Raw genomic sequence first — 14,248 nt, 5'->3', positions numbered from 1 at the left:
GAAGACCAGAAAACTAGACAACCTTTATTTTCTACATGCAGCATCTCTGGTTTTCTTTTATTTTTTATTTTCATTTTTTAAATAAACAAGGAGTGTATATTTTGGGATTTTTTTTTTTTCCAATAAAATTCAACTCTGTTGTTCTCTTATTCTGTATTTCTGCAGTTAGCGCTTTTAAGGCATCATTGTGGTAAAAGCCAGTGTGCTGCCTATACCACTGTTACTACTGAAGTCTGTGACCAATCCTGAGCATACAAACCTCACTCCCACAGCTCGTGTGGGAAGGACCAAAATCTGACAGTACCATATTTTTTTCTTTTTTAACCAAAAGGTGGGGAGAAAAAGCACTGTTGATTTTTTTTCTGAGCTTTCTTTTGAGATCTTATGTTTTAAGTCAAGTCCCTGAAGTTGCATCTGGCAGTGCAACTGTTGTAGGAATATACTTGCGGACATGGATCCTTTGTTCTGCTCAGCTGTCTTTGTTAAATGCAGTCGGGACATGGCCACAAGGGACCCTGCTCCAGCTGCCTGATTTCCTAATCAATATTCCGCCATGTACAGACATCACTGAATTTAGCACCCTGGTGGGATGCTTTAAAACTCTGCCAGCTGGTGGTATTCTGCCAGGGGACTGTGTACCAGATAGCAGCTTTGGGTAGGTAGCTTTTATCGTGATCCTTTCACAATGTGTATGGCATTGGAGGTCATTGCACAAGAGTCAACAAGTACGCAACACAAAGCAGGATAACTGCTAACCTGTTAATGTTTCCCAAGGGTGGCAGTTTTGCTCTTTGTCCCTCTTAAACCTTGAGGAATGTTTATATAGGCAGTAGATAGTGAGACCTGGAAGTTCTGTCCATAGTCTTGCAGAACTATCTATACTGGCAGACCTTTCTTGTGAAATTCACTGAGCACAAAGCTGGATTGTGCTTAGTTCACCATTGTTCTTCTTTTCAGAGTTCTTTCCAGATACTCTGAAAACATGCCTGCTACATCATGCTCTTGTAAACAATTCAGAGATGCTTTGATTATTTTCTGTTAGTGAACACAGCCCCTGGCTGTGAAATAAGGATTTAATGATTTGTGATGAATTGAGAGCACTTAAAACGTTGTATTTTGTGTGAACAGGTAACAGTATGTTGATCAGAACTAGCAGTTGAAAAAGCACGAGGAGGAGATTAATCAGCTGTTGACCTTTCTCAAAGACTTCACAGTTCGTATCTCGTAAAACACAGAAAAGCCAACCTCCTAACGTGTGTTACTTAGCTAACATCTGTATATTGCTTAGAATATGTGTATTTTATATATATATATATATACACATCCATAAAAACTACTTGACGTGCAAAGTTGATGTCATGGCTACTAGGCTAGTTTCAAACTGGAGAATAAAATGTTGCCTTGGGGACTAAAATAAGCCTAAAATTGATCATTTCACTTGAGTGGCCTGGAAACTGCAGGGATTTACCGTGATAGAGCGAGGGGCCATTTTGATTCAGGTGATGAGTAAGACTACAAGGAAAAGCCAAGATTGGTTCTCTGGCTTTATTACTTCATTTTCACAAAACTCAAGCAGCAGCTTGTGTGGATTCTGATAAAGTCAACACAAATCCTGAGACAGAAAAGATAAAAGTAGAAAGTGTTGTCACTAGGGGATGTGATAAAACAAGTTAGCCCTATTTTAAAAGGTGAAGTTGCATCTCCCATGTGGAGCTACCACATTTTTGGGTTGTCTCATGTTCAGTTTTGGCAAGTGTGTTTAGGTGGTTTTGAGGGATCTGAAGGGCCCTGTGAGCCTGAAGCTTGCCCTTCGTTACAACTGTTCCAGTCTTCACTACGGGCTGAGAAATGCTCACCTGGATCGGTGTTATTAATGTATATTCGATTGTAAAGCGTGCGTTAGGAGTGTGCAACCTGAATTAAGTGGATTAATAAACACTACAATTTACCAAACTCTGTAAAATGTCTTTATTATTATTATTATTACTGCGTGGGGTTTGTAAGACTTTATTTTCTGGAAGCGTATGAAACACGGGTAACACCTCTTTGTAGGAGGAGTGCTCAGGGTAAGAAACTGACGAACGACGCATGGCTGTGTTGCAATGTATCAGAGAAAATCGAACGTTCAGGTTAAGCTGGCCCTGGTAGAAGGCAAAACCGGGTTAAAAACCCTCGTTTCACTGGGGATTGCGGCCCGGGCCCGAGGCGAGGCGGTGGCCGCCACCCCCCTCAGCCGTGAGGGCGACGGGCAGCGAGGGCGGGGCCGTTAACGGCCGCCGGCGGTGACGTCAGAGGGAGGGCCGCTCCCCGCCCGCCCTGAGGGAAGGGCGGGCTCACGGGGGGGTCACGTGACGAGCAGCGGGGCCCAGAGCGAGGCGGCCGCGCCCCTTCCGGCGGGCGCTGCCGGGACCGGCGGGGAGGGGGCGGCCGGGCGCGGGGACGGCGCCCGCCATCACCTCTCGTCGCCTCGCCTCGCCCCTGCCGCCGTTCCCGCTCCCCTCCCTCATGGCGGAGCAGCGCGAGGCCGCCGGCCCCTCCCTCCGCCCGCTCCGGCCTCCCCCTCCTCCTTTTCCTCCTCTTCGTCCGCGAGCGGCGGCCGCGGGGCCTCTCCCGGTGGGGGTGTGAGGGCGGCGGCAGCAGGTAACGGGGGGGGGGGGGCGGGCGGGGGGGGGGGGGGTGGGGGTGGGGGGGGGGGGCCCCGGGGGGGGGGGGCCCCCCGCCCCCCCCCCCCCCCCCCGGTACCCCCGGAGCCGGCTGGGGCAGCGCTGAGGTGTGCCGCGGGGCGGGGCGGGGCGGGGCGGTCCTCCTCGGGTTGGGCCAGGGTGAGGGGAACTGGGGCCTCGGGCTCGGCTGCTGAATTGTCCGGCTGCGCTTTGGTTTGGGGCGTAATGCAGCGTTTTGGCTTATTCTGTGGGTCAGAACGGTGCCTTGTGTTTATTTTCTGTGCTGCGGAGGTGGAGGCTGGGTCTGGCTTCTTGGTCCTTGATGGCTTTCAGATCTTTTTCTATCTACCTGTTAACTTTCTCCATTTTGGTGCAATATCTCTAATGCTATTTGTGATTCAACCCAGTAAGTCATCCTGCATCTTTCTGAATCTTTGATATACCTCATTTTACATATATTTTTATACATGCATAATATTTATTTATATACACTATATTGTTTACCTGAAAAGGTAACAGGTTCATTGGTAGGAAACCATTGCGTAAGTTCCTGTGCACATTGTGCTTAGAATTCACCGTCGCGCTGGTTCTGCTTTCATTAAAGCTCTTAAATCTTCTCAAGGTAAAATCATAACAAATAGAAAGCAAGTTACATGCTCCATGGTCACACCAAGGGAAAAGGTGTGACTGAAGTCTAGATCTGACTTGGACTTAGTATTATTGTTTTTTTTCTATTTGAAACTGCCCATCTTAAATGCTAGAGGTGGGACTTCAGTGAACTTCTGCTGGTTACTCGTCCTACGGAGAACAGGAGCAGTGCAGTAGGTACAGCCAGGATGAGGCAAGCCATATCACAGACTCCTAATTTTAAGTCTATTTTGATGGACTTCTGGGAAACGCAGTCAATGCAGACAGTATAGGCTACAAAGCACCCTCTGTAGTTACATCTAGTTAATGAATAGCACTCTGTTTTAGTGAAGATACCTCTTTAATTTTACATTAAAATCATTTAATTGAAGATCATTCTTATCATAGGAAAGAATAACTGCAAATACTAAATACAAAGAGTAAGATGTGCAGAAAGACTGAGTGTGGAACTTTCCTTGTTTTCTCCCGGTACCTTAAAATGGAATGCTCATTGGTTTTCCTTTATTAACAGAAATCTGGTGTAAAGGAATAAGTCTCCCTTATTCCTTATTATATTTCAAAATCTTTAAAATTGGGTGACTTTGAACCTGTTAACATGGCTTTTGCTTGGAGTACCTGTGCTGGTGCCTCTAACGTTATGCTACTTATATGACATCTTTGTAAACATGAAATACTACAATACAACATACTGCCTGGTCTGTGTGATATGTAAACAATGTGCATCAGATTGCACATTCATTTAACTTTGTTGACAAAGCTGGAAAACTTTATTGGGGTTAGACTTGCTGTGCAAGTCCTAAATAACTCCTGTAGCATCTCAGGGTACTTCGTGTGTTGGCATGTCTTGGCCTTTTGAAGACGTACGTGGCTAACTTTTCAGCCAGCAGCTGTTTTGTCTAAATGGGATGTTATGCTTGTCCTTCCCATGTTCTCTTTCCCCGTGTACCAAGGAGATGTTCACAAGTGGACAGAACGTGGCTGAGAAAAGACTTGAATTAAAGTTAGCTGTATTTTGTGTAGTTAAGTAATCTTGCTAAGAATATCTGTTTTCATACTTTTTTCCACCAAGAGTTCTGTGTATGAACATCCTATAAAAACTTACTATATCAAAGCCAATAATTAAAATTTCCTATCACGTTTTTTTGTAATAAAGGTGCTTTGGCACATAACCTACTGAACTGAAAGGACTAGGATAGTGTTTCAGCTCAAATTTTGCATGTTACTTTCAAAGGAATATCATAGATTGGAAGTTAATTTATTTGATTAGCGAAATGAAAGGCAAAGGGATGGAATAATTGAGGCTTCACATCAGACATATGTAGGGAAGATTAAATTTAAAAATCACACTACTCTGTTAATTCAAGTTCTTTAAAACAGCGATTCTGCCTTGTTAAAGCATAGGTGAGACAATGCGCTCTTGTGTGTCATGCATGAAAATGAGATGAGTGTGAAACTATGGACGTATTTTTTTAGCTGAATTCTTAAAACGCCAGTTAATACTCTTTTGAACTTATATTTTAGGAACCTAAAATTTGAAATATTTAAAAAGCAAGTGCTTCTGGATTTTGGAACAAAATTGGTACGTGTAAAGAGCCTTTGAAAGGCTCGTTGTTGAACATTTATGTCATTAGGGAGTGCTTCTGTTTCCTGTAGATTTATGCCTCTGGAAAGGAAGGAGGAAACGTAGTAGTCAATGTGTATTTTTACAAGCATTTTGTGATTGAACCCACTTCTTTTCCGTGGAAAGTTTCACAGATAGGAAGGCACTAGGTAGGTGCGCAATGTCAATGCTAGAAACAAAACTTCTCATGGAGCTCTTACAAATAAGTGAAATTGAAAATAAAATACCACAGAACAGTTCAGAAGACTGGGTGGCTGGAGCTGGCGTAACCATTGCCGATGTCTTGTCAAAATAGACCTTTGTTTTAAAATCCTTCCGTGTCAGTCATGCCTGAATATTGTGCCGGTTGGTATTGGTGATCTGCCTAAACGACAGAGAGTAATTAATGGCATCAGGCAGGGAAGGGCTGGCAGTGACACCAGCCCATTCACTGTTAAAAGTACCAGCTTTTAGAGAGTAAACCCTGAGCTGTTGCAATAAGGTATTTTATCTTATGTTCAGATCGTCTACTCAGCTCCTGAGGGCTGGTGGCCAAGTAGGCAAAGTTGCAGAAATCCACTGTGTTCGCTTCTGCTGACTGTAATTATTGCTTTCATACAACATACAACTATGAGAGGTGATAACTAATTGTCTTTGGCTGATAACTCCTCCATAGCTTGAGCGTATCTGCTTTTACGTGGAAAATAATATTTCGTCTCAGTGTTAGTGTTTCTGAACATTTAGAGAATTGATTTGTTACAGTAAATATTTAACATCTTCTGAGCACTGTGTGCGCATGCCTGCTACTTTGGGGAGCAAAGCACTTTTGAGCAAAGAGGAATAAAAGTATTAGTGTGTTTCAGACTAGAGACTGTGTCTTGTCAGCAGCTTTATTTGCCATTTATGACACTCCCCAGTTACATCTAAAATTAAGAAGACTTTGTGGTTAATCTGGACCTACTTATGTCCCACCAGTTTTTTGGAAAGCCTTTCTCTCTTTATTTCCACTAACACTCAAACTCGGTAGGATTCTTGTGCCGTCTGTCATTGTGCTGTTGTGCGTTGAGAGCTAGGACACGCGATGTTAGATGACCCTAGATCCTAGATAGGTGGTTCTTCAGGACGTTTTAAATGCTGTAGCATGCAGGTAAGAAAGTCTCATCCCCTCATTAGATCTCTGAAAGAGCAGCAAACTCGTATTCTTCCATGAAACTGCTGGTCATGTATGGGTGAAATACTCTGTTAAAATCAGCTGTGAACTTGATTAAAGACCCTTGGCAGAACTGTACCAAGTACAAGTAAAAATACTGCCAGCTTCACTTACCTCCTGCATTTCCTGGCTTCTCTCTTTTGTGTAACATAGTGGTGGCCCAGGCTGCTAGAATAGGACAGCTTTGACATGTCTCAAAACTGAAAACTTTAAAGGAGTTTATTCCAGAAAATGCTCCTTTCACTTCATTTTTTTATTGTTTCCAGAGATAATAGATAGCTTTTCTAGATGACGTTTATGAATGCACCTTAGGTCCTCCTATACTGAGACTCGGGGTTAGAATTCAACTACAAGCTTCCTGAAATGTGAGCTCCCCTGCGCTTGCTGTGGCTTTGACTCTGTCATGTGGGCTCTACGCGTGAATTAACTCTGCTCTGTTACACAGCGAACCCCATCTCTTCAGAGGCGAGCTGGGCTCACCGTGACTGTGGACATCGGTATAAGCTGCAAATGGAAGCATGGACGACGTCCTGTCCGACCAGAGAGCGGGCTGGCTGCACCTATGAGGACAGCTCAGCTTAGAAAGAAAAGCCAGCACTAACCTATGTAAAAAAAGTAGTTAAGATTAGAATCATTTAGGAGGCTAACAGAGCAGTTGACGGGGAGTCAAAAATGCTTTTAATGTATTTAGGACTTGAAGGAAAGTAGGATTAATGGTTTTGGCACATAGCAGCATCCTTAGGGCATTTTTGAACTGTAATTCAGAAAGCTACCACGAGTTTTTCTCAATTGTCTGCAATCATATTTTTCTACTCCAAAGAAAAACAGCATGTGCCTCTTCCCCGGTCTCTGAGACACAGTGGGTGTCAGGTGTCAGGATGGGACTAACGCTCTTTACCTCTGTCAGAAATGCTTCTGTGTAGGTAACGCTGCTAGCTGGAAGAAGGAAAAAAGATGAAAGGTGTTTTTGCCAGTTTGAGTCCAGTTTTAGTAACAAGCTCCCCTAGTAAAAGTGCTCTCATTAGTAACATAGCTAGAGCAGCGTCTGTTGGAAATGCTTTGGTAGAGAGGAAAACTTGGCAAGAGAGGCACCCTCCCGCAAGCTGGTGCTGCACCAGCACCACGCGGCGCATCAGCTGCAGCTGAAGAGCTTGATGGCCGGCTGTGTGTCTTGGGACTGCCAGAAGAGATGGTAAAGCAGTCACAAATGTCTCCAGGTGCCTCTTCCTTGCATTAAAAATGCCTTTGTTCTTCAGGGGACTGAAAGTCTGTCTTTGAATTAAAACCAGAGAAGTACTTGATGCAGTTTGGAGGTGAATGGTTCCGCTCTGTCTCACGCTAGTCAGTTGTCCCTTGGGGTTTTGGTTGGTGGCTGTCTTTGTATCATGCAAGAATCCACTTAAGTTGGTTGTTGTTGTTGTTTTTAAAAAAGTCATTAGAAGCTGAAAACAGACCTTCACAGCTTTTCTTTTTTTATGATTTTTTATTTTTTTACAACATAAGGTACTAAAACTTACGTAAGGATAATCAAAGAGGGCTTGAGAGTTTTGAACAGCAGATCTTACGGTGTTTTGAATTAGTGCCGCGTTGAGCTCTTATTAAGTGGGACTGCTTTCCTTCACTTTTTTGCAGCCTAACGGGATGCAGATAAGAGGATCTATGTTCAGGGTTAATGTGAACCTACCTGTGGTTCTCTGCTGGGCTTCCCTAGGGGTGCAGTGAATTAATCTAAGTCGGCAGCAGGAACATAGAGGGAAAGGCAGCCTTGGAAGAAAAGTTTGGGAAGAAACAAGCACAGGAATCAGAGCTGTGAGCTTGAGTGGCAGGCTGGAATATGCTTTCATTGAGTGCTAGGCTTGCAGTGGTATGTCCATCTCTGCCAGAGCCTGGGCGCTTGGTGCTGCAGTGTGTTAAGTGGCAGTGTGCTCCTCCCCCTGGTGCTGCTGTCCTGCCTCCTGTTCTTTGCCCCCTTTTCTTTCTAAATCAAAAGCTTGTTGATACAACTTGCATCACGCACCGTGCTTCTGAGTAGCTGGAAAATGACTGCTTAGGGAAATAAATGCTCATCTGAGCACATCAGTGGTAGGTGCTCCTAGGAAATAAAACTTGTCTTATCTATAGGTGTTTGCTTCCTTTAGACTAGTTCTCTATACAATCATAATTACCTGTGTCTTAAAATCTAAGCCTAAAGATAGTTTCCATTTGCCTCAGTACTACAGAGAGGTTAATCACCTTGAGAGTACTTTAGTTGTTTGTTTGTTTGTTTGTTTCAAAATGACTTATAGAGATGCTTGAAATTTGAAATCTTATGTGTTATATGGAAATCCAAGGTATCCCCATTACATCTTTTCTCCTGTTACGTGCTGCATTGAAACAAAGTTCTGTGTTTACCTAGAGGTTGAGTATGTAAAATCTTGATTTTAGTCTGAAAGGTAGCGTCTCCTGCCAAGCTGTGCTTGGAGATCTTGCATGACTAAATTTGGAGCATGGGAACTTGGGTGAATGCTTTTCAACAGTAAACTCATACTTGTTACTGTAGGTGAGCTGGAAAAATACTTCATACACATGTGGGAAACTCTTTGTACAGTGCATCAACAAATAGCTGCCGTTCTTGTTCCAGATTCCCTCTTTATTAGAGAATCAGTGCATGTGCGTTCATTCAAGTTTGTTTGTGTTAGACAAGTTATGGTATGATTAAACAGTTCTGCTCTTTCACTTTTCTAGGGAGTTTCTGTGGAAGCGATGCTGTGGCTGTTCTCAAACTCTCTTACAAACTGATTTTGATGTAAGTAATTATTTGAGTGGTATCATCGGTTAGGTGGTGTGAAGGACATGATCTCTGTACTTAAGGAAAAGAAAAATAAATTGCACATCTTAAAAGTTTTCCTTAAGTGTTTTTTTTTTTTTTTCCAGAGGACTTTTCTTGTTTGGGGTTTCAGTTTTAATGTTCTGGGTCAGATGCCCTCGTGTGTGTTCAGACTTTCTAGTCACTCATCTGTGATTCAAGCTTGCTCATGCTTCAAGGGTTGCCTTTTTTTCTTCTGTTTATTTTCCTCTTTTTATTATTTTCATAGACCTTTCACAGGAAGAACCAGCCACCTGAGCTGTTGAGGATTTTTCTGCACATCATATCCAATTTAATCAATGTGTTTGTTTTGCTCAGGTTTCAGTGTTGCATCATCTTGTGTTGAGTAACAGAAGTTGTGCTGTTCGTTGATTAATGTGACAGTCACTTGTAGTTTACGAGATGAGCCAAACCCGTGGGAAATATGACTTCTGTATTGGTCTGGCGTTGGCTATGAGCTCCAGCATCTTCATTGGAGGAAGCTTCATCCTGAAAAAGAAAGGGCTGCTCCGATTAGCTAGGAAAGGCTCCATGAGAGCAGGTAAATACATGTCAGAAACTTGACTTCTAAGTTTTACTGCTCCAAAGAAGATCACTAAACTTAAGATTTTGTTCTGACTCAGATATAGGAAACCTAAAAGTGTATCTGATGTTTTGTTTTTTCCCTTCCGGTGTCAGATACACCTAACTCAGTGTGTGATGCATACTGCACAGTTTGCATATAGTGGTTGCCCTGTGGGGACACTTACTGAACTACCCTTTGCATCTCAGGATCACATATGGAGATGCACTGTGCTGTAGTCTGTTATTTAGAGCTGCTGAAAGTGTTTGGTTTTCAAGCCAGGAAGATTCTGAACAGTGTTCAGCTTTAATTATGGATTAGTATATTACCAGTGTACAAAAAGCCAATTTAGTGGACTGTTGTATGTATTTCTGGCTTTATTTTGTTGAACTGCATTTAATAACATTAAATAGCTCTCAGTATAGCTGTTACTATTTTGGGAACTGTTTTTTTTTTCATCCTTTTGCCGGTGAACTTGATTGGAACAGCAGAATGCTGACTTGCACTAACTAGACTTTTTTTTCTTACAGCTGACTGTGTTTGGTAAATGAGGTTCATATTTGAAATACCTAGTAGCAAAGAATTCTGTCTACAACAGGGAGGTGCCCAACTTAATGTTTTTGAGCTCTTAAAAGCCACTTCCCCCACCTCTGTATTTCATGCAAAGGAAATCAGTGATTGTTACGCTAGGTCAGAGCTTGGGAACAGAGTGCAGTGAGCATGTGAATGAATGACCTGAGGATGCTGCAACCAAACGATTGAATCTGAGTAGTTTTAATTCAGCACTTGTCATCTCTGCTTGTAAAAGATAGTTGATCTTGAGTGAGATACGTGATTCATGCTTCCTGAGTTGGAATGGGGAAGTGTGACTGCACTTCACACATTTGTATGTGTAGTCACCTACCTAAGCCAGGCATGTCTCTTAAGAGACATGTAGTTTGGCTTTTCATGCCATTGCAATGAGTTGAAAGAACTGTTCTTCAGTGTAAAGCCAAAATGGTCATCCGTACCACTCTTAATAGGAAGGAAATCAAATAACATTTGATAGAAGGTTTTCAAAGTGGGCTGCAGGAGGCATCTGTGCATCAGAGCTTGAAGATAACTTTTAGCTATAAAGACTAAGTAGCAGAAGGCCGCCCATGTTTTTATGGGCATGGGCTACAAAAACTACTTTGGCAGTGTTACTGTTTGTTGAAGTATGGCTTTCATGGAGTAACACGCATTTTCTCAATTTCAGGACAAGGTGGTCATGCGTACCTTAAGGAGTGGCTGTGGTGGGCTGGACTTCTTTCAAGTAAGTAAATTTTGAGATTATGTCTGTCTTCTGAACTTTTCATTGCTTAAACTCTGGACTTAGTGGCTCTAATCATGAAACTGGCTTAATGTACGTTGTACACTGTAATGTTTGCTTTGTAGCTCTCAAAACTCTGTATTGAAGAGGTCTCCATGCAAAAGTTGATGACTCAAGTTAGCAGGTTGGGGAGCCACAACATAGACCCTCCAAAACAAAACACATCTTCTAATTTGGCTGAATCAATTTCAGTACCTGTTGTAGTCCTCCAGGCTGTTTTGTTCTACAAAATAGTAACAGAAGTCTTTTGTTACGTTAGCTGAGCACCAGAATTAGACTTTTCCTTTGTTCCTGTACTGAATGTTCATGTCTGAAAGAACACTTGCACTGATTCACGGGTTTGTTGCATAAGACACCCTAACTTGTTTTGTTTTTTATTATTATTACTACTCTGCAGTGGGAGCTGGCGAAGTAGCTAACTTTGCTGCCTATGCTTTTGCACCAGCTACATTAGTGACTCCTCTGGGAGCTCTCAGTGTTCTTGTAAGGTAAGAAACACCAACAGAAAGCAGTGTGATTTCAGAGAAGTTAAATATTTACTTAGAAATAAGTCACTGAGATATGCAGTAATAAATGTGGTTTGTTCTTAACTGTGAATGAAGGGTGGGTACAAAAATCAGGAGTAACTAAGTTTCTCCAAACATAAACATGACTGTTCTAAAATGATTCTAGCAACCTGCACCTCAGTCTGCAAAAAGCTATTGCACTGTCCATTTGAAAATGCAACAGAGCAGTATTTTCATTCCAAAATGAAGATTTTTGTCTTTTAAAAGTGATTTTTACATGTGCCTAGATACAGAGTTTTTGGGAGGCAGCATAAAAAATGGGTTCTGAAGGAGCTGCAAAATAACTGACAGGTAGTTCTGCTGGTAGCAAGTATCTTGGTAGAAAATCAACTACATTGCTATTATGGTAATTTCCCTAATTATGACTTTACTTAAGAGTGATTTATGGACATTAATAGTGTTCCTGCTCACCAAAAGCTGCGTGTTGTGTATTTGAGGGACTTGCACAGTCAAAGCAACCTGTATGTTGATGAGCAAATTAATGCAGTATTACTGACTCCATGTTCGCTGACTCCATTTTTTCTTCTTAGTGCCATTCTGTCATCCTTCTTTTTAAATGAAAAACTTAATCTCCATGGAAAAATAGGGTGTTTGTTAAGTATACTCGGATCAACTGTGATGGTCATTCATGCTCCACAAGAGGAGGAAGTAGAAACTTTAAATGAAATGTCCAACAAACTAGGTGATCCAGGTAAGACAAACGGACAAACGCTGTCTTGATCTCTAAGTAGCCAATGCGGAAAGATGTGTGTGCTTGCTCTTCTCTAAGCAGCCCATCGTTCCTTTGTTATAGCTTTATCACTGTCTTTTTTTTTTTTTTTTCCAAGTTCCAGGAAGACAGCCTGTCTGCTTCATTTTGTTAAAATGAAGTAGGGATTTGAGCTCTGTGACGGAATTACTTAGGGTGCTTTGCATGATGCCAGTGAACTTCTCTGGCCTTGAACAAAGCGTTTTGATATGAACCACTGAGATGACAGTTTAAAGAAATGCAGCAGCACAGTTGGATAAATCAACTTCTGTAAATTTTAACTCAAGTGTGTCAGCTTCTGTAAGCCCAGTTTTGATCTGTCCTTAAATGAAGAAGTAGGTTTGGCAGTAGATGTCTGCTGAGAAGTGTAGTCCTTCAGGCTAGCTTGTATGCTTACATGGAAGATGAGGCACTCACGATTCCACAAAATGCTATACTTGCAGAGCCAATTCCCATTTTAAACATGAGGAAGTGTCCAGCACAGAGACTAAAAAGATGATCTTAAGGAATGACCTGATTAGTGGAAATCTCCTGATGAATTTAGCAGCCTGCCAAAACATACTTCCTTAAGTGCATTCAGCCACAAGCCTGGATCCAGTACGTCTGTGCCTCACTGAGGCTGTAAGGCAATATAGCCATCTAATCCTGTAGTCAGCGTGCTGATAGAGCGGAAAAGGTAATGTAATATGCCTGTTTCATTATTTCAGCAAGGTCACTCTAAAAGTGTTTAACTTTGCTGTTGAAGGAGTAGTGAGTGAGAAGCAGCCTCATCTTTTCTGTGTAAGCTGAGCCAATCACCTTGTTAATGTGTATTCTTGGTACCTCTAAGATGCTTTTGATCGTATACGTCAATAACAAGACTTTTTTTTTTCCCCCCAAACACAGGTTTTGTGGTCTTTGCAACACTTGTTGTCATTGTGTCTTTAATTCTAATATTTGTGGTGGGACCTCGCCATGGACAGACCAACATTCTCGTGTACATAACAATTTGCTCTGTGATTGGAGCGTTATCAGTTTCCTGTGTAAAAGGTTTGGGCATCGCTATCAAGGAACTTTTTGCGGGCAAACCAGTGCTGAAACATCCCTTGTCTTGGATTCTGCTGCTAAGCCTTATTGTCTGTGTGAGCACGCAGATCAACTATCTGAACAGGGCTCTGGATATATTCAACACTTCAATAGTGACTCCGATCTATTATGTAATCTTTACCACATCTGTTTTAACTTGTTCGGCCATCCTTTTCAAGGAATGGCAGCACATGGCGGCTGATGATATTATTGGCACCTTCAGTGGCTTCCTCACAATTATTGTGGGGATCTTTTTATTGCATGCCTTCAAAGATGTTAATTTCACCCTGGCAAATTTGCCCGTCTCCTTGCGGAAAGATGAGAGAGCAGCAAATGGTTCTCTGCTGAGCACGTACGACTGCTTGAATCATGATGAAGAAAGTTCTACCTGTGTAGGTGAAATGCAATCCACTGAGAGTCTCTCAGCCAGGAGAAATGGAAGTCTGTCAGCCTTCTGAAAATATCTATGTGGTAAATAAGAAAAGAACAATTCTGTAACTCTGGATTTTTTTTCTGCTGTGAAATGTCTGAGCTTCTCTGGAACCTCATGTTCTTCTTAACGGTACGTGTAGACAATCTGTATTTTTTAAGTTTGATTAGTTATGGATCAAAATCACTGAAGGGGTTTTAATTTGCCTTATTTTTACTTTAAAAAAAAAAATACTAAAATGACCTCAGACCACAGTTGGGTTTGTTGCTTAAGTTATGTGTAAATACTTTCATTTCACTCTTCTGTTTTCAGATGTATTGCACTAATGACAATTTTATCAAAAATAAATTGCTTTATTTCTGCATTGGTGGTAAACAGATTGCAGCGAAACTGAATCCTTTGTACTCATGCCCTGAATGAATGCTGAGTGGCTGTAAGCATACTAAAAGTGGAGCTGTTCCAGCTTTGAAACAGGAAGTGGAAAGCTACAACCAAGCAGGAGTAAATCCTTTGAAAATGCTGCTGAACTAAAGCTTTATGTTAAACTTGCAGGATTTACA

At 42.0% G+C, this 14,248-nt stretch overlaps 1 protein-coding gene across 3 annotated transcripts; it reads left to right on the top strand.

Annotated features, from left to right (window-relative positions):
• The first annotated feature begins 2,343 nt into the window (after positions 1 to 2,343).
• NIPA2 (NIPA magnesium transporter 2) lies at positions 2,344 to 14,083 on the top strand. Of its 3 annotated transcripts, none has more exons than XM_035315049.1 (7): positions 2,344 to 2,640; positions 8,846 to 8,906; positions 9,285 to 9,507; positions 10,766 to 10,822; positions 11,277 to 11,367; positions 11,976 to 12,136; positions 13,079 to 14,083. In XM_035315049.1, exons 3-7 carry the CDS (start codon positions 9,369 to 9,371, stop codon positions 13,714 to 13,716), a joined length of 1,086 nt encoding a protein of 361 aa, XP_035170940.1. In that variant the 5' UTR covers positions 2,344 to 2,640; positions 8,846 to 8,906; positions 9,285 to 9,368; the 3' UTR covers positions 13,717 to 14,083. The 3 variants fall into 3 exon arrangements, with proteins under 3 accessions (XP_035170940.1, XP_035170947.1, XP_035170951.1); XM_035315056.1 differs by lacking the exon at positions 2,344 to 2,640 and adding an exon at positions 3,262 to 3,285; XM_035315060.1 differs by lacking the exon at positions 2,344 to 2,640 and adding an exon at positions 8,054 to 8,203.
• The last annotated feature ends 165 nt before the right edge of the window (positions 14,084 to 14,248 follow it).

Source organism: Oxyura jamaicensis, chromosome 1, assembly GCF_011077185.1.
Source record: "Oxyura jamaicensis isolate SHBP4307 breed ruddy duck chromosome 1, BPBGC_Ojam_1.0, whole genome shotgun sequence".
Classification (NCBI taxonomy): Eukaryota; Metazoa; Chordata; class Aves; order Anseriformes; family Anatidae; genus Oxyura; species Oxyura jamaicensis.
The sequence above is the reverse complement of the archived record's forward strand: the minus strand, read 5'-3'. Positions and strand labels throughout refer to the sequence as shown.

What these genes read in the sequence shown, in the direction of transcription:
- NIPA2 (XM_035315049.1), top strand. Translation starts at nt 9,369, where the DNA reads ATGAGCCAAACCCGTGGGAAATATGACTTCTGTATTGGTCTGGCGTTG. An exon ending in GTGGGCTGGACTTCTTTCAA is followed by an intron (nt 10,823 to 11,276) that starts GTAAGTAAATTT and finishes ACTACTCTGCAG; the next exon opens with TGGGAGCTGGCGAAGTAGCT. An exon ending in GCTCTCAGTGTTCTTGTAAG is followed by an intron (nt 11,368 to 11,975) that starts GTAAGAAACACC and finishes TTTTCTTCTTAG; the next exon opens with TGCCATTCTGTCATCCTTCT.